Source organism: Nyctibius grandis, chromosome 1, assembly GCF_013368605.1.
Source record: "Nyctibius grandis isolate bNycGra1 chromosome 1, bNycGra1.pri, whole genome shotgun sequence".
NCBI lineage: Eukaryota > Metazoa > Chordata > Aves > Nyctibiiformes > Nyctibiidae > Nyctibius > Nyctibius grandis.
Genome location: NC_090658.1, coordinates 22,916,292 through 22,930,508, shown reverse-complemented (window position 1 = coordinate 22,930,508; position 14,217 = coordinate 22,916,292). Strand labels below are relative to the sequence as shown.

Here is a 14,217-nt window from a genome sequence, read left to right as displayed (position 1 = left end):
CATACCCTTGGCAGCCAGTGGCACTGTCTTGCTGGAAAGAAACTGGGATCTACTTAAAATGTCACGTGTATAATGTAATGCATCTGTGCTTAGAAGCACACCAGCAGGACCCTCTGTGATTCACTTGCTAATTGATTATATATTATCATAAGCCTACTAAATAAAAGAGTACTTATTACCAGTTGACTCAAAAAAAAAAAAAAGAGAGATAGTACCTAACACTTTCAGAAAAACCTTTGATAATAACAAAATTTGTGACATTAAACTGACATCTTAAAATACAATAAAGATTATGAAGTTAGGTTAAAAATCAAAAGAGAGTAAGAGCATATTTCATTTACCAAAGTTAACAATGATGAGAAAGTGACAGCTTGCATCACTGCAGAACATATTTTAATATTTACTTGGACTGGTTGTAATAAATGAGTGAAAAATGCCGCAGAACAGAACAAAACTTCCACCTGCGCCTGCAGTGACTCCTGCCTGATCAGCAGGCGATGCCCATGGCATCAGGCTGGCTGCTTAAAAGGACACCGCCAATTTCATGCTTCCTCTGAAAACTCCTGTTTCAAGTAACATTCAAAGTGACGAAATCTGGAAATAAAAAACGTCCTGATTTCTGGGGGACTGTGACCCTACATCCCTCACCCTGACACACAAGGACTTTCAGTTTTCCATTTCGTTTCTGGGTGGTTTAATTGCATTCATCTACCATGAATATGACCTAAAAATACATTTTGTGAATTTTGTGTTCACTTGCTGTTAGCATCTTCTCTCGCGAAGGATCCAAACGATCTCAGCCCACCGGGGCCAGATTTGTAATACCTATAGTAACTGAACAGAAAAATGGCCGACTTGGAGCAGCCAGGATATTTTGGCCAAGATCCCACATAATTTCCCCTTCCACCTACGTTCATGACCCTTACTTTTTTCTCCTCTTCATCAGTATCTACCATGAGAAATAGCTGCTGAATGCGGCCCCACACGAACAAAAGGAGAACTCTCCTTCATTGTGCACTTCAGAAACTGTCTTTTATCCAGGGGAATTTCTTCAGACTATTTCTCTCTAAAGGTATTTTTCAGAAACAATTAGGATCACAAAGGTAGTATATAAAGTGTCACAGAATTTTTCTATGGCTTGAAAAATAATTATCAGCTTATTTGCATTGTTAAACGTTAATTAGCTATGAATGGTAATTTTTTTTAACACTGCAATACTTCAATTTCTCATTACAAAATAATTTCAGCTCTATTAATTAGTTCTAACAGTAACTCATAGTAATGGATGACACCTTAAGTGAGCCATTAAATGCACTTTACCACTGATTAGGAAGAAGACAACTAAAAAAACCTGGCTAGGTTTACATAAAGACAGAATATGAAACAATACATTGCAGATTTATTGACTTTCGTAGAAGCAACTCACCCCTTTTAAGTAATGTGGGCTTAGCAGAACCAAAGGGGCTTTGTCACACTCCTGTGAGGTATGTGGGGCGGCCATTTAACAAATGGCCTAACATTTAACTATTTTTTTCCTAATTTTATGTATTATACCATTCTCTGAAGAGTTCTGCATCTATATGCATGTACGTGTTTGTTTGTGTAGACACATACAGGCAAATAACTTCCATTTTCTCAACTCCACAGTAAAAGGCTGCATTTTTTTTCCATTTTTCCTTTTTGATTTGCCAGGTCCAAAGATACCACAGGGATGTGGTTCTGGCCAAAACAGCCACTATCCTGGACGGTGACAAAAATCACCACAGGATACTCCCCTCACTATGACATTGCAACCTTTTCGTCATGGTCCAGTACAATTAGTCTTGCAGCGGTTTATTTGGAACAATCCCCATCTCAAACCACTGCTGCCTAGAAATCTGTATCTGTAACCGACCCTGCATGCCAAATGTATGAACCTCACAGATGAACCAGATGCTCTGTTCCATAGTAAAATGGTAGCTCGTGCCAGGAACGAAAGCCCATGCTAGTGGCTATCAAAATCCATGATCAGCACATTTGACCCTTCCGGGAAGTCTGAGCCTGCACTTATGAGGATGCTATAGATAACATGTCTCAGAAACTGATGCTGGCCCTTCCCCATGCTCGCCTTTAAACCTGACATGATTAGCCCATCAAAGTCAACGTGCCACTGGTCTGCGGAGTGAGTGGTCACAGACCATGCTGCAAAACAGCAGCTGCTGGGGCTGTGGTGATCGAAAAGAACAAGCCAAACTTCTCATGACAAAGTCAACTGAGATTTTTAACTTGCAGTAACAGGTAACATGGTTACTACGGGGGACAGGGGAAGCTGCCTTAGATGCTGTCCTTCACAGGACATTTCAACAATTCCAAAATAAATTTTGGAGCAAGAATATGTTTTTCAAAACATATTTTGTTCAGCTGGTGCTCCAAGAACTTGCTGCATACCTAGCGTTTCTAGACCTGCCCATGTTGCAGCTCCCCAGCGGGAAGCTTGGGCAGTCCTGCCTCCCCAGCCTCCTGCCACAGGTCCTCTTGAACTGGAAGCATGGGAACTGCTGCCAGGGCAGCCTCCAGTCATTGAGCTATACCAGAACTACAAAAGCCACCAGGTGCTTTCAGGTTTTCCAGTTCTTTGCTCTGTGATGGGGAACATGCAAGTTTGGAGAGACTTTGTGAGACCTCCCTGTGTGGCCCAAAACCAGAAGGTTTCAGGGGCTGCAAATTGTCAAGGCTTCCAGGCTCTTTGATTTTCCAGGAGGGAGCCTGACTCTAGGCAGCTGGCCTATGGAGGGGATCTGGTAAAACCAGAGCTGCAGACTGTGGTAATCTGGTCTCTGAATAACCCATGGAATACACTTCATCTTGGCCACAGTTTATTAGAAAAGGTACAATTCCACAAAACATTAGATTTTGCTGAATATTCTCTGACACAAAAATTTTTACTTTTCAGATGAATATGGAGTCTAGATCGTGTATGAGAGTACCTTGATTCTAAGGAGTGGATTTTTTTTCCTCTGAAGACATGAATTTGGCACACTGTAGTGCAAATTCAGATTTTACTCTATTAAATCTAAGCCGGAGAGGGAGAGTCACAATCAGAGGCAGCCTACCCAGTGCGAAGTGCCTCTATTACCAGCTCTCCCAGAAGCCTTGAGTAGTGTTCATGGCCCTGGATGTTCAAAAGGGAACCCACCTATGGGAGGCATACTTCTCAATGTTAGCAATAAACAAGTGTAGCAGGCAAATATCAAGTGCTGAGACTACAATTGGCAGGTCTGAATCCCTACACCATTTCTCCATGAGCCTTCATCATAGAAAACCCTGTGCCTACTGGGAAAACTGCAGGTAGGTACAACACAGATGTTGAAAGGTGAGAGGATTCTCTAGATGGTAAATTCTTCTCCATTTCAACACATTCGGAAGTGGCAGCATTTCTGCCCAGACTTCTTGTTCTATTGAATTCCTGGCTAAGAGCTACTGTTTCGCAGCTGATGTATTGTTGTGGGTAATGGGTAGAAATTGGCTAAATTCAGTTAATAAGACCTGTAATTCACTAGCAATCATACACTCACGGAAAAAAGAAAGATGAAAAATAAATCAGCTTACACACTACAATGAGTATAAAGGTAACCTGGTAATTGTGTTACTTATTATTTCCACCACATTAAGAAAAACCTTAAAATTGTTATTGGTTCACTCTCAAAATCTCTTATTTCAGTAATAAGGCATACCATTGCATATAAAAAAGAAATCTGTAACAGATTATGAAAGTGTTCTCTCAGATAGTGGAACTACTTGAGTTTATCCAAATTAACATACTGAATATCACTGGTATTCATGTTCAGGAAATTTTTACATCTTGTATTAGCTATACTTACGTATGTATGGTTTATGTTGCAGATCGTATCTATTACTACCAGAAATGAGGGACAGCATTACATATACTGAGAGTCTGGCATTTAGAAAGTTTTAGATAATTACTCCACTTTCTTCACAAATGGCAGAACATCTAGATGCTTGAGGTAACCTGGAACATTTTGAAAAAAATGAGGCAACACGAGTGGAATTCAAACTTAACTCTTAAGACTTGAAACCGAAAGTACAGAATTGAAAATTTGCATACTTGTACATGCAACTGGAGAAATTCTTGTGCCCTCCACCGCAATATACTGTAAGAAAATAGCCAAGTTTGTGCAAGAGAAACCAATGGGAGTATGGTGAACAGCAGTGCAGGTCTTCAAAGAAATCAAGGAGCTCAATGCAGGAGCATTTTATGGGAGGAAAACCCAAAACCCATTAGTCCTGATTCTTCAAAGAATCTCCTAGGATAATATGTTAAAACCACAATATAGGCAACTTCCAGGGAAGTTAAATGAAAACTAATCACAGCTCATTAAAGCAGAAAACAAAACTAATGGAAATGAACAACCAGGGAACAAATCTGAGGTCCAGCACCAACAGTAAGAGATGCTTCAGAAGATGACAGAGGAAGCTTGAGAGCGGACAAGCGTAGAACAAGCTGATTAAGCTGACTCGCTGAGAAAGTTTGAAGGATTCAAAGAGGTAGATGCATGAGAAGTTTAACTTATGTCAGGTACTAAAACTGCCAGTATCCTTCAAAGTGGGTCAAAGTGTTGAGTTGGTTTTGCCAAACACTTCGACTCAGTATCTTCTGGCACTTAGTTTCCTGTTTTATGTGTTTCTTAATTGTTTGTAAGAGTAGTTTAAAAGAAAATCAAATTACATGTTTCCTGTGGTTCTTGTCTCATATGACAGCTTGCTTTTTGTACATTGGAGAAAATATTACTTGGGACATTTACATTTTCCTTCTGCATACTTCTAGTGCATGTTCTCCCTTGCTCATCTGCCCCCAAATTTAAGAGGGACTTCAGATTTCTCATTGTATCATAGCCTCAGAAGTGCTTTTGATCCCTTCCATTATCTACAATTCTTTTCTGTTATACCCTTTTTGAATTGAAAACATTTTATATTCCCCCCCCCCCACCCCCGCCCTTTTTCTTGTTACTTTGCTGGAATGAAAGACAACACATACAGAATCAAATACCCAGTACTAGACTGACTGCCCGACGGTGTCGACTGTGGCCCAGACAACCTGGCGTGAGCGGTTCCTTGTGTGTTCTTTGGAGCTGTGCAAAGTGGAGATTCCACCTTGAAACGGCACCCTGACTGCCTGTGCTGCTCGGATGTACTGCGTTTGGTATGGAAAGGATAGGTGGACTGACATTAACCACAAGCCAACCTGTACGTTACAGTAGCCAAACAGCAAAAGGGGCAGCTGACTCCAGGAGTTTGCGGGAACTCTGATGCCATGGAAAATTTAGGGCCTGTATCTTTTATGGGGAAGGAAGTTAAGGCCCCAATCTGCAAACACTTGCATGCATGCCTATTTTTAGACCCATGTAGTACTTCACATCTTCAAGTCAATGGAGATATTTATGTGCAGAACGCATTACATATCTTCCAGTCTTCATCAGCTTGGGGCCACCAGAAAGAGAGGGGCCAACACAACAGCCTGCCCAGGCTAAAGAAATGTCAAGTTTTCAGTGTCAAAATCTCTTAAAACAACTGATGAAGGCAAGAGTAGGCCATTCAGAAAACTGGCCTAGGGAGGTACAGAAAAACTTCACTGGACTAGCAGAAATGACAGAAAATCTTGAGTGGCATCACTTAGCACATACATGAGATTACACTTTAAGAGAGAAAACATTGGGTATAATCACTTAAAACATATACGATTACACTTTTTCAGAAAAATGGACAAATATTAAGGATGAAAGACAACACTAAGGATGAGGCACAACTGAGTATATCTATGATCAAATATTCTGAAAGATAATATCATTTTAATAAGCTTGCATATTTAATCAGTGTAAATATATTAAAATAAAACATACGTTCCTCAGAGACTAATGACTTATACTCACAGTTTCAGTAGTCAGACTCCCCAGTATTGAAATTCATCATAGCAATATGCCATGAGCAGTCAGGCCAAAATCATAGTTTTCTACAGATGGAATATCTCATATTAATTCAAACCACTTTTCACAGCTGTTAATAACCACCATTCTCATTGATACAGGAGATCAAGATTACAGAATCTCAGTGATTTTCAGCCTTTTACTTAAAGATTGAATATTGAAATACAAGCAATATACCATCATGGTCAAAATACCTCCAATATCTGTTTTGTTGAAGGACAGGAGAAGAGAATCATAGGAAGCCCAAACATTTCCACTAGAGTTACCTACCACCAGTCAGTCATGAAACTTTTGTTGCTTTTGTAAAGTTTTCCACAATAACTTAAAGCACACTTACATTAAGAAGTTTGTTGACAATTCTACTGGACAAACTCTCTTATATCAATCTATGCTGGTAAAGTTTTACATAGTTTTTAGCAAAAAACCTCACTTGAGAAGACCAGAACATCCATGCTGAAATTGCTACACCTCCTCCAAGACTTTTTCCGGTACAGAGAGGTCAATTAAAAAAAAAGAAAAAATCCCATTCTTAAATACTGTACCTGTAAAAAAACCCCACTTGATCACAATAAAACCTTTTCCAAGGAGAATTCAAAACAAAAACATAACAATCTTTAAAAATACTGCTTTCTCTTTTAACATTTTACATTCAGGTTACAGTTAGACTACAGGTCAATAAAGAAATAATTTGGACTGTTTTTTCAGACTGAACACACACACACACTGTCCCCTTAGGTATGGGACTCTATTGCGAGTAACTTGGTTATACAATTGCTGTGTGCTAACTGTGCTGCTGCTCCTGAAAACTCTGCTAGGGATGAAAGTCTAATTAAAAACCCTCTTGACTTTAGAGTAAGAGGGAAGGGATCTGCATTTCTGATACGCCTTCACTGAAACTGCCCGGGGAGAAGGAAAATAAAACAAAGGTTGTGTGAGTTCTCCTTGGAGGAACAGTTTTGGAGAACCGTTTGAAGAGAAAGCACAAGGTCCTGTCACAGTTATCAAAGTATCCACATACTTGAAGAGTGAAGAGAACTTGTATTTAAACGTCTTAGAAGAATACGATAACAAAAGTGCTGCAAACATCTTAAACGAGGCATTTATCTCACATCGTGGTGTAACCTTTTCAGCTGGATAATAATAACCTAGAAAAGTACTACTAATAAAAAGGTACAAATAAGGTAGTATATAACAGCTTTAGCATAATATGCATCTGCGTGGTACAAGATATTAGCAACCCTAATTATATTTTCAGAAAGAGCATGTTTTTGTATTCGTCTGTGCAATAACAACACTATTGAAAAGCGCACTCTAAAGAAAAGAACATAAAAAACCCATGAAGAATGGAGTCTATTTATTTTATTTCATCTTGCATTTGTGGTGTTAAAGCAAAGCGCTCTATACGTATTATTTAGCTATTTACTGCCATTCTACACCCGTTACTGACCTAATTGCAAAAAGACAAATGCAGGGACGAACTTGTTAAAATGAGCATATTGATATTCCTTCTCTGACTTCAACAAATATTCATTTAAAAATAAGATACTGCTCATGGGTTTCTTTTATTAACATTTAATGGCTCAATTCACAGAACTCTGAGACACCATGGAACATGTAGCAAAACGTAATGCTGATAATACTTAATATCTTTTCACTAAACATTCTGCAGAGGAAGAATATTATGGTAACAGCTGAGCTACTGACTAATCAAACATCTAAACGGAAAGAATCTGGCAAGTGATGAATGGTAACTTATAGATACAAGATGATTTCATATTTATTTATGTAGGCAAAAAAACCTTCAGTGTCACAGCCATTAAGAATTATTATCTGAAAATACCTGTCTATGTATTTTAAAATAATGTGAGCCAGCTTTATAACAGGTATCACAGTATGATTGCAAGTTAGGTATGGGAAAGACCCGAAGAAAAAAAAAAAATCCAAGTACTCTGACTTGTTTCAAAGCCTACTAACATTGCAATGGCTTAAAAAAAAAGAAAAAAAAAAAGTACAATGCATTTCTGTTTTGTTTCTTAACACTAGTTTTAACTGTGCAAAATCACACTACCGAAATATCTTTAAAACCACTCCTATGAGATGTGGAAAAACAAATAAAAAGATAGTCAGAGTCAGAATGGGAATTTTACTGAAACATAAAAATATCTCAAAATACTACATTAAAACATTTTAATAAATCAGTTTGTTCTATAGCTTCTAACAGATAAAGTTGCCTGTCAGCTGTGGCATCTATGAGAATACTTGCTGGAAAACAGACAAAGTGTATCTCTATACCAAAATATATCTGACTAGTCTTAATGTCTAATAATTTCTCACTAATACAACGATTTAAAAAAGAAGTTGTAAGATTTCCAATCAGAGTGAACAGTTCCTCCATTACGGTTGTTTACTAGGTTGGCTGCTTCACTATACCTGTATGAATGGATGAATAAAGAGTTGAATGGGCTAAAAAGGGTTTCTCTCAATATGTATCCATTATTTCCCTCTTATCTTTTTAAAACAGGGAATATTTTCAAGTACTTTTGGAGCTGCAGACTGATTTCTTGAGGAACTACTGCTACAGAAATACTTCAAGCAAGTGTCATATGTGCCATACTTAGAATTTCCAGCCCAAGATATGTAGGTGTGGTAACCAAAGCACAACAATGGAATTTTAACAGAGAATGAATATTCCTTTACAGTTTTGCAAACAGAGCTAAACCAACCAGAACTTATTAACTTCCACATGTTGAAAATTGTTTTAAGGAATTTTTGATTGTGGTGTACAATACAAAGAGGTCTTCAGAATTCACTTGCCCTCAGTAGCACATCGCATTGAAAGAACAGGAGCACGCTTACATAAATTCACTATTGTAAATAACACTTATACAAGTGGGCACCTCTACTAGCTGCAGAACTCCAGGCTCTCAGCCCTCTGCAATTATGTGGCCCTGAAATTCTTTGAGTATGGAATGTATTTAATTCAGTTTAGTTGTGCAAGAGATATTGAAGTGGCGAACTCACATTATGCTATGCCCCAAAACCTTCCAATAAAAAGTAGCTATGTGCTGATTATAAGTCCCAAGTCTGTTTAAAATTTCTTATCATTTCAGAAAGCAAAACCACACAATCATATCAAGTATTTAAACAGCAATAAATAGTTCTCCTGAAACTCAGAGAACATGTGCATTCAGCTATCATTAAAAACAATATCAGGTGCTAACCTCTTACTCTACACTATGTTTATGGTGAAACAATGTTCCCAAACCGACAGTATGCACAGTGGAAAGCACGAACATTTCTTTTAAGCAAATTCAATGCTATAATGCTGCTACTTCTTCTTTTCCTAGTATTATTTTTCTGGAAAAATGGGTGAAGTTGAGCGAAAAAGTAACAAAAACACTTCTTAAAATTTATCACTATATTTCACAGTCACGTGAAGGAAGCTGTGCTCTATTTTAAGGAAATATCTTTGCAAGCATCTGGAAGTAAGTATTTTTCTCTGCAGTTTGGGAGCAGAGGAAGGGAGAGATCCTCCTCTTGAAGAAAAAAAGACGGGAGAATCAAATCCTGTTCCCTCTGCAGTCAGGGTAAATATTGCCAGCTACTACAGGGGTGGGTGGGGAGAAGGGGGCAGGATTTTCTCCTTAGTTCATCTGAACAACAGTTTCCTTCAGCCCTATCATTTAATTTTAAAGTGGAATTTGTTTTATACTGCAGACCAATAAGTACCCTAGGAGCTTGATTGGTTGGTGCTTAATGAAATTGCTTCTGCTGACATTAGATACATTAGGATACTGATTAAAACACTTAATGATCCCTCTTGATTTTAAATTGCTAGCTTAGATTTTCGAGATGCCATCAAAGTATCTTTTTCCTTTATTTCCTCCACCCTAATCCTGCTTCTCCTTGCCCTTTTTCTGTTTGTGATCCTTAAAGGCTGTGGCTCATTGGCAGCAGCACTATCACAAACCAAATGATAACACAATGTTGAACACTGCGTTGTTTAAAACATGTCAAACCCCAGAATAGAAAACCAAAAGACAGTCATCTTTAAAATATAATCTCCTGGTTCAAAGCTCAAACTATTCTTAAATATGGAAATATTGAGGATATTAATATAAAGGGAAATCCAAAGTCAGAATAAATTTTAAATTTTTAAAATATTTGCTGAAAAAAGATAATCCTGTAGATGTAAAAACAAGTATAAAAGCTTTACTTTTGAGCTTGAATGTGGAAGACACTGATACATTGCCAGATAATGGTGTTGGAATGGCATTCCTATGACAACAAAGCCATTTTTCATGCTCTTATACAAAATTGCATACCATATCACCTTCCAGTGGGAAATGTGTATATCTTAAGGGCAAAATGACAGCTTATCCTCAAATATTGTTAAACACTAGAAATATCAGGTTTGGAAACTCTGCCTGAAAAGGGGGAAAACACAACAGCTGTAATAAGTTCCTTTTTCCTCAACAAATCTTATCAAGACTCTCGAGACGAAATTATACTTACAAAAAAAAATTTGCTTATATACTAAAACCTGCTGTGTCAGAAGCTTTTATGAAAAAAAGTGAATACATTGAATTTTATGTTTAATACAAACTTTAAGACCACAGAAAATAAAAAAGTAGAATTTTAGCACCATTATAAAGTTAGATCCAGGTGGCGGTTCTGTCACTGTGGCTGTACCTTGCAGCTGGTGTAGCCAATGTGAAGCACATTGGCTTCAGTGATCTTTGAGAGAAGAATAACTGCATTTGCCGATCACAACAAATAATATAAGTTTGCCATTTTTTTCTCTTTTTTTTTTTTTGTCTTTTTAAATTACTTTTTGAGCTTTATTTTTTTTGGGCAGCCAGAGTGCATTTCTGTCAGCTAAATCCAAGTCCTAGTCCTTTTGGTCTCTGGATGGCTCGTATTGGCTCTGCTATCCCTTTGCCGTCCGGTCCAAGGCCCGTGCCAGGAGTCCAGCCCATACTCTGAAGCATTCTGTTTCCAATGTTGTTTTCTGGGATTGGTTGCGTGTTTTCACCTACAAACCCTGAGATTAAAGAAACACACAGCATTAATCAGCACTGCCTGCCATGTGGAGAAGAGCAGGATAATCTCTCAAAGCTTTAAACCTTCTTATTCTCCTAATTCATCTAATAGGTTGCTAGAACAGGCTGTCTTTGCACATGTTGACCTCCTGACTGCATATGATTCTAAAGAATACAGTCTTATGCTTTACTTTATTTTTAATGTTTTTAAAGACTCACCCAGTTTTTAAGTATGACAAATATTGTCACAGATCTTTTCTATTCCAGTACAGTGGATTTTACACCAGTCTCAAAGAACACGCATCACCTGCACAAGTCTACCAGTACATCGGCAAGACTACCTGAATTTCTTGTCCTATACAGTTACTAAGCCGAGGCACATCATAGTGTCATGACCATCTTTCCATTCTTAGCAATATTTATCAATGCTGAAAATCTCTTTCAACAAAACACAATACATAATTTCTGATTAAGCAATAACAGCTGCTACGGAAACAGTACAGACAAGTGGTCTCCTATTCTGAAATTCAGCTCTGTCTTCACTCAGTTTCTCTTTTACTGAACATTGTAAGAGAGATTTGATACATCCAAGTTTACTTTTGGTATTTTCAATGCCATTAAGTGTTGTTCGCGCTTTTCTCTCCATACCATCGAGATCTCTGAGAAAAGCTGCACACATACAGATCATCAGGATTCCAAGTGCTAATAAAACAGATTTATTTTTTTAATAACAGATGAATGCATCATAAAAAAAAAAGAATGGCAAGTAACAAAGCTGTTTTTTTCCCCTCATCAACCAAACTCCTTAAGCTAGAGTTTGGAGATGGTTCATGGATAAGCCTTCCCATATATAACTGTCTTGCATGAGGGATACAAATGATATTTATTTCAAGAATCTGTAGTAAAACTTATCAAGTTACACCTTATGAATAATTTTAAAAAGTGCTGAAGTTTTTGAACTAACACAAGCAGTTGCATGTAGGCAGCTGGATTTTGTTTTCAGGTTTGCTCAACATCTCCCTCTCTCCTGCCAACAGCACAAAAACCCCCCATCACGCGCCCAGCTTCAAATACTGTCTGTTTAACTCTCTACCTATTTAGTCTGGCCTGCTACTTTTTGAAAAATACTGTAGAAGGAGACTATGTTTTTGTGTTGTTGGAGACTATAATGTCTTCAATCAAGAATTTACCACTGACAAGCAGCTGGCTCATCATTATATTAACTTACTAAACAAGAACACAATAAAAGTTGAACATGCACTCCTGAAAAACCTCATTTAACACACACACACACACACAAAAGGCAAAGACCCACAGTGTAAACCAAATACACAGACAGAAGTTCAAAATAAGAGGTGCACATTAAAAACCTCATGGCGATTGTGATGACAGATTTACAATACTCCAGCATTATCCACTATAGATCTGTTCCTATGCAGTAAAATGCTGGCTACATAAAAGGTAGACAGCTTCCTAGTATCTCAGTTCCTGAGTCAAAGAAAAAGGGAAACGCATTGAGAGAAGGCATCCTTTAATACTGGTTTGAAGCTATACTTAATGCTAGGCTTAAAATAAAGGCTTTTAAGTCAGCAGCCTCCAGTCCCCAAGAGGGTTCCTCTTGAACTGACCAGCACAAAATTCAATGTCCAAGACTTCCTTTCTTTTCAGGCCCCCACAGGCAGAGGCGATTTTCATACAGATGAGTCCCTGACACTGCCTGGCATACACAACATAGGCTTTGCAACCTTCTTAGTTATACTTTCTAGCTCAAAAAGAGGGAAAGAAAAAAGGCTACTGTGCAACAGAAGTTCCCATAAACCTCGCAGGTAAAATCCTGGAAGTGTGTTCTGGTCCACTTTTCACCGCAAGTGATGGTAAGAAATGGAAATTGTTCCACAGACATTCCTTGGAATGATGCAAGGGGGAAACTTAAAAGGGAAGGAAGATCCAACAGATCCACCAACTAGGAAAGAGCAAGGGTAGGAGTATATTTTATGACACCTAAGAATTGGAAATCACAGAATCAAAATATTAAAGCATGCATAATGCTGCTTAGCCAAAGACAGCAATGCTGATGGAATGGCATGCAAGGCACAGCCCGAGACAATGTAAACACATTTTTCTTAGTCTATTTGGGGGAAAAACCCACAGACCTTTTCCTGTAACAGATGTACCTTTCTGTATGAATTTCAATTCTCAACACAGCCAGAGCAACCTCACAAAGAAGATATATGGAAGAACAATCTGTACCCTGATGTGTTATTTAATAAACTGATGTTTCTATTTTTGATATTTTTTGAAGTAGCTCAATTTTTTTTTCTGTGACTGACAGGATAATTGGAATACTTTTTGTTTTTAAAGACATATAAGCACTTATAGAATGTATACTATTTTTCCCTCCACTGTACAATACTTTTCTATCGCCTTGTTAGAAGACTGAAACCTCCCCTGAAGATTTCTGTTTTATTCTTATATGTCACCAGATTGAAGAAAAAAAAAAAAGAAAAATAAAAAGAGCAGAAACCACCATAAACTTGGCTTCACAACCCACTTTTGGGCAAACAATCGAACAACATACACTTTCCAAAGGATAATGCGTTTGGAGGCTTTGTATCTCAGCAAGAATAAGACAAAACCAAAAATCCACCCAACCTGCCTATACTGACTAATTACTCCTTCTTTCAAATGAGGTGAATATGGATAGCTTTTAATTGTGAAAAATATTTAATATATGCAGGCCACTCTTTTGCAGTATAGTCAGTTTTTATGTAAATACTCCCTATATCTGTCTTTAATATTCCTGCAATTTTCACCCATCATTTTAAAAATTTATCTGTAATGCAACATATTTTACTTGAATCAGAAGAACATGGACAGGGGTATTGCCCTCCTCCTCCATTCCACGACCAATCAGCAATCAGGGGGGAAAGAAATTGCATTGCTGATTGACTGCATGACAGGAGAGAGCTCTTAAAAATCATGCTACACTGTGTGCTATTCCCCTGACCCCCATTCCTGTGCTTTGGGCTTTTATTTTCTAAATAAAAGCAGTAATTGTCCTTGCAATATTCATCTTCAAGTTCAGTTTTTAATTCATGCCTATGGCACTTCTTGGACTAGCCAGTAGGGTCTGTTAGAGAGAATGGTCCAAGCACATTGGCCTTGAAAAGGGCTGTGCTACTTCTGGGACGTGT

At 37.9% G+C, this 14,217-nt stretch overlaps 1 protein-coding gene across 1 annotated transcript in view; it reads right to left on the bottom strand.

The window, feature by feature from the left end:
• Nucleotides 1-10,569: 10,569 nt before the first annotated feature.
• GPATCH2 (G-patch domain containing 2) overlaps nt 10,570-14,217 on the bottom strand; it is a 140,029-nt gene continuing 136,381 nt past the window's right edge. Inside the window, exon 10 of the mRNA XM_068409266.1 lies at nt 10,570-11,025. Within this exon, the coding sequence (XP_068265367.1) occupies nt 10,856-11,025 (170 nt within the window). The 3' untranslated portion in view covers nt 10,570-10,855. The remainder of the gene's footprint in view (nt 11,026-14,217) is intronic.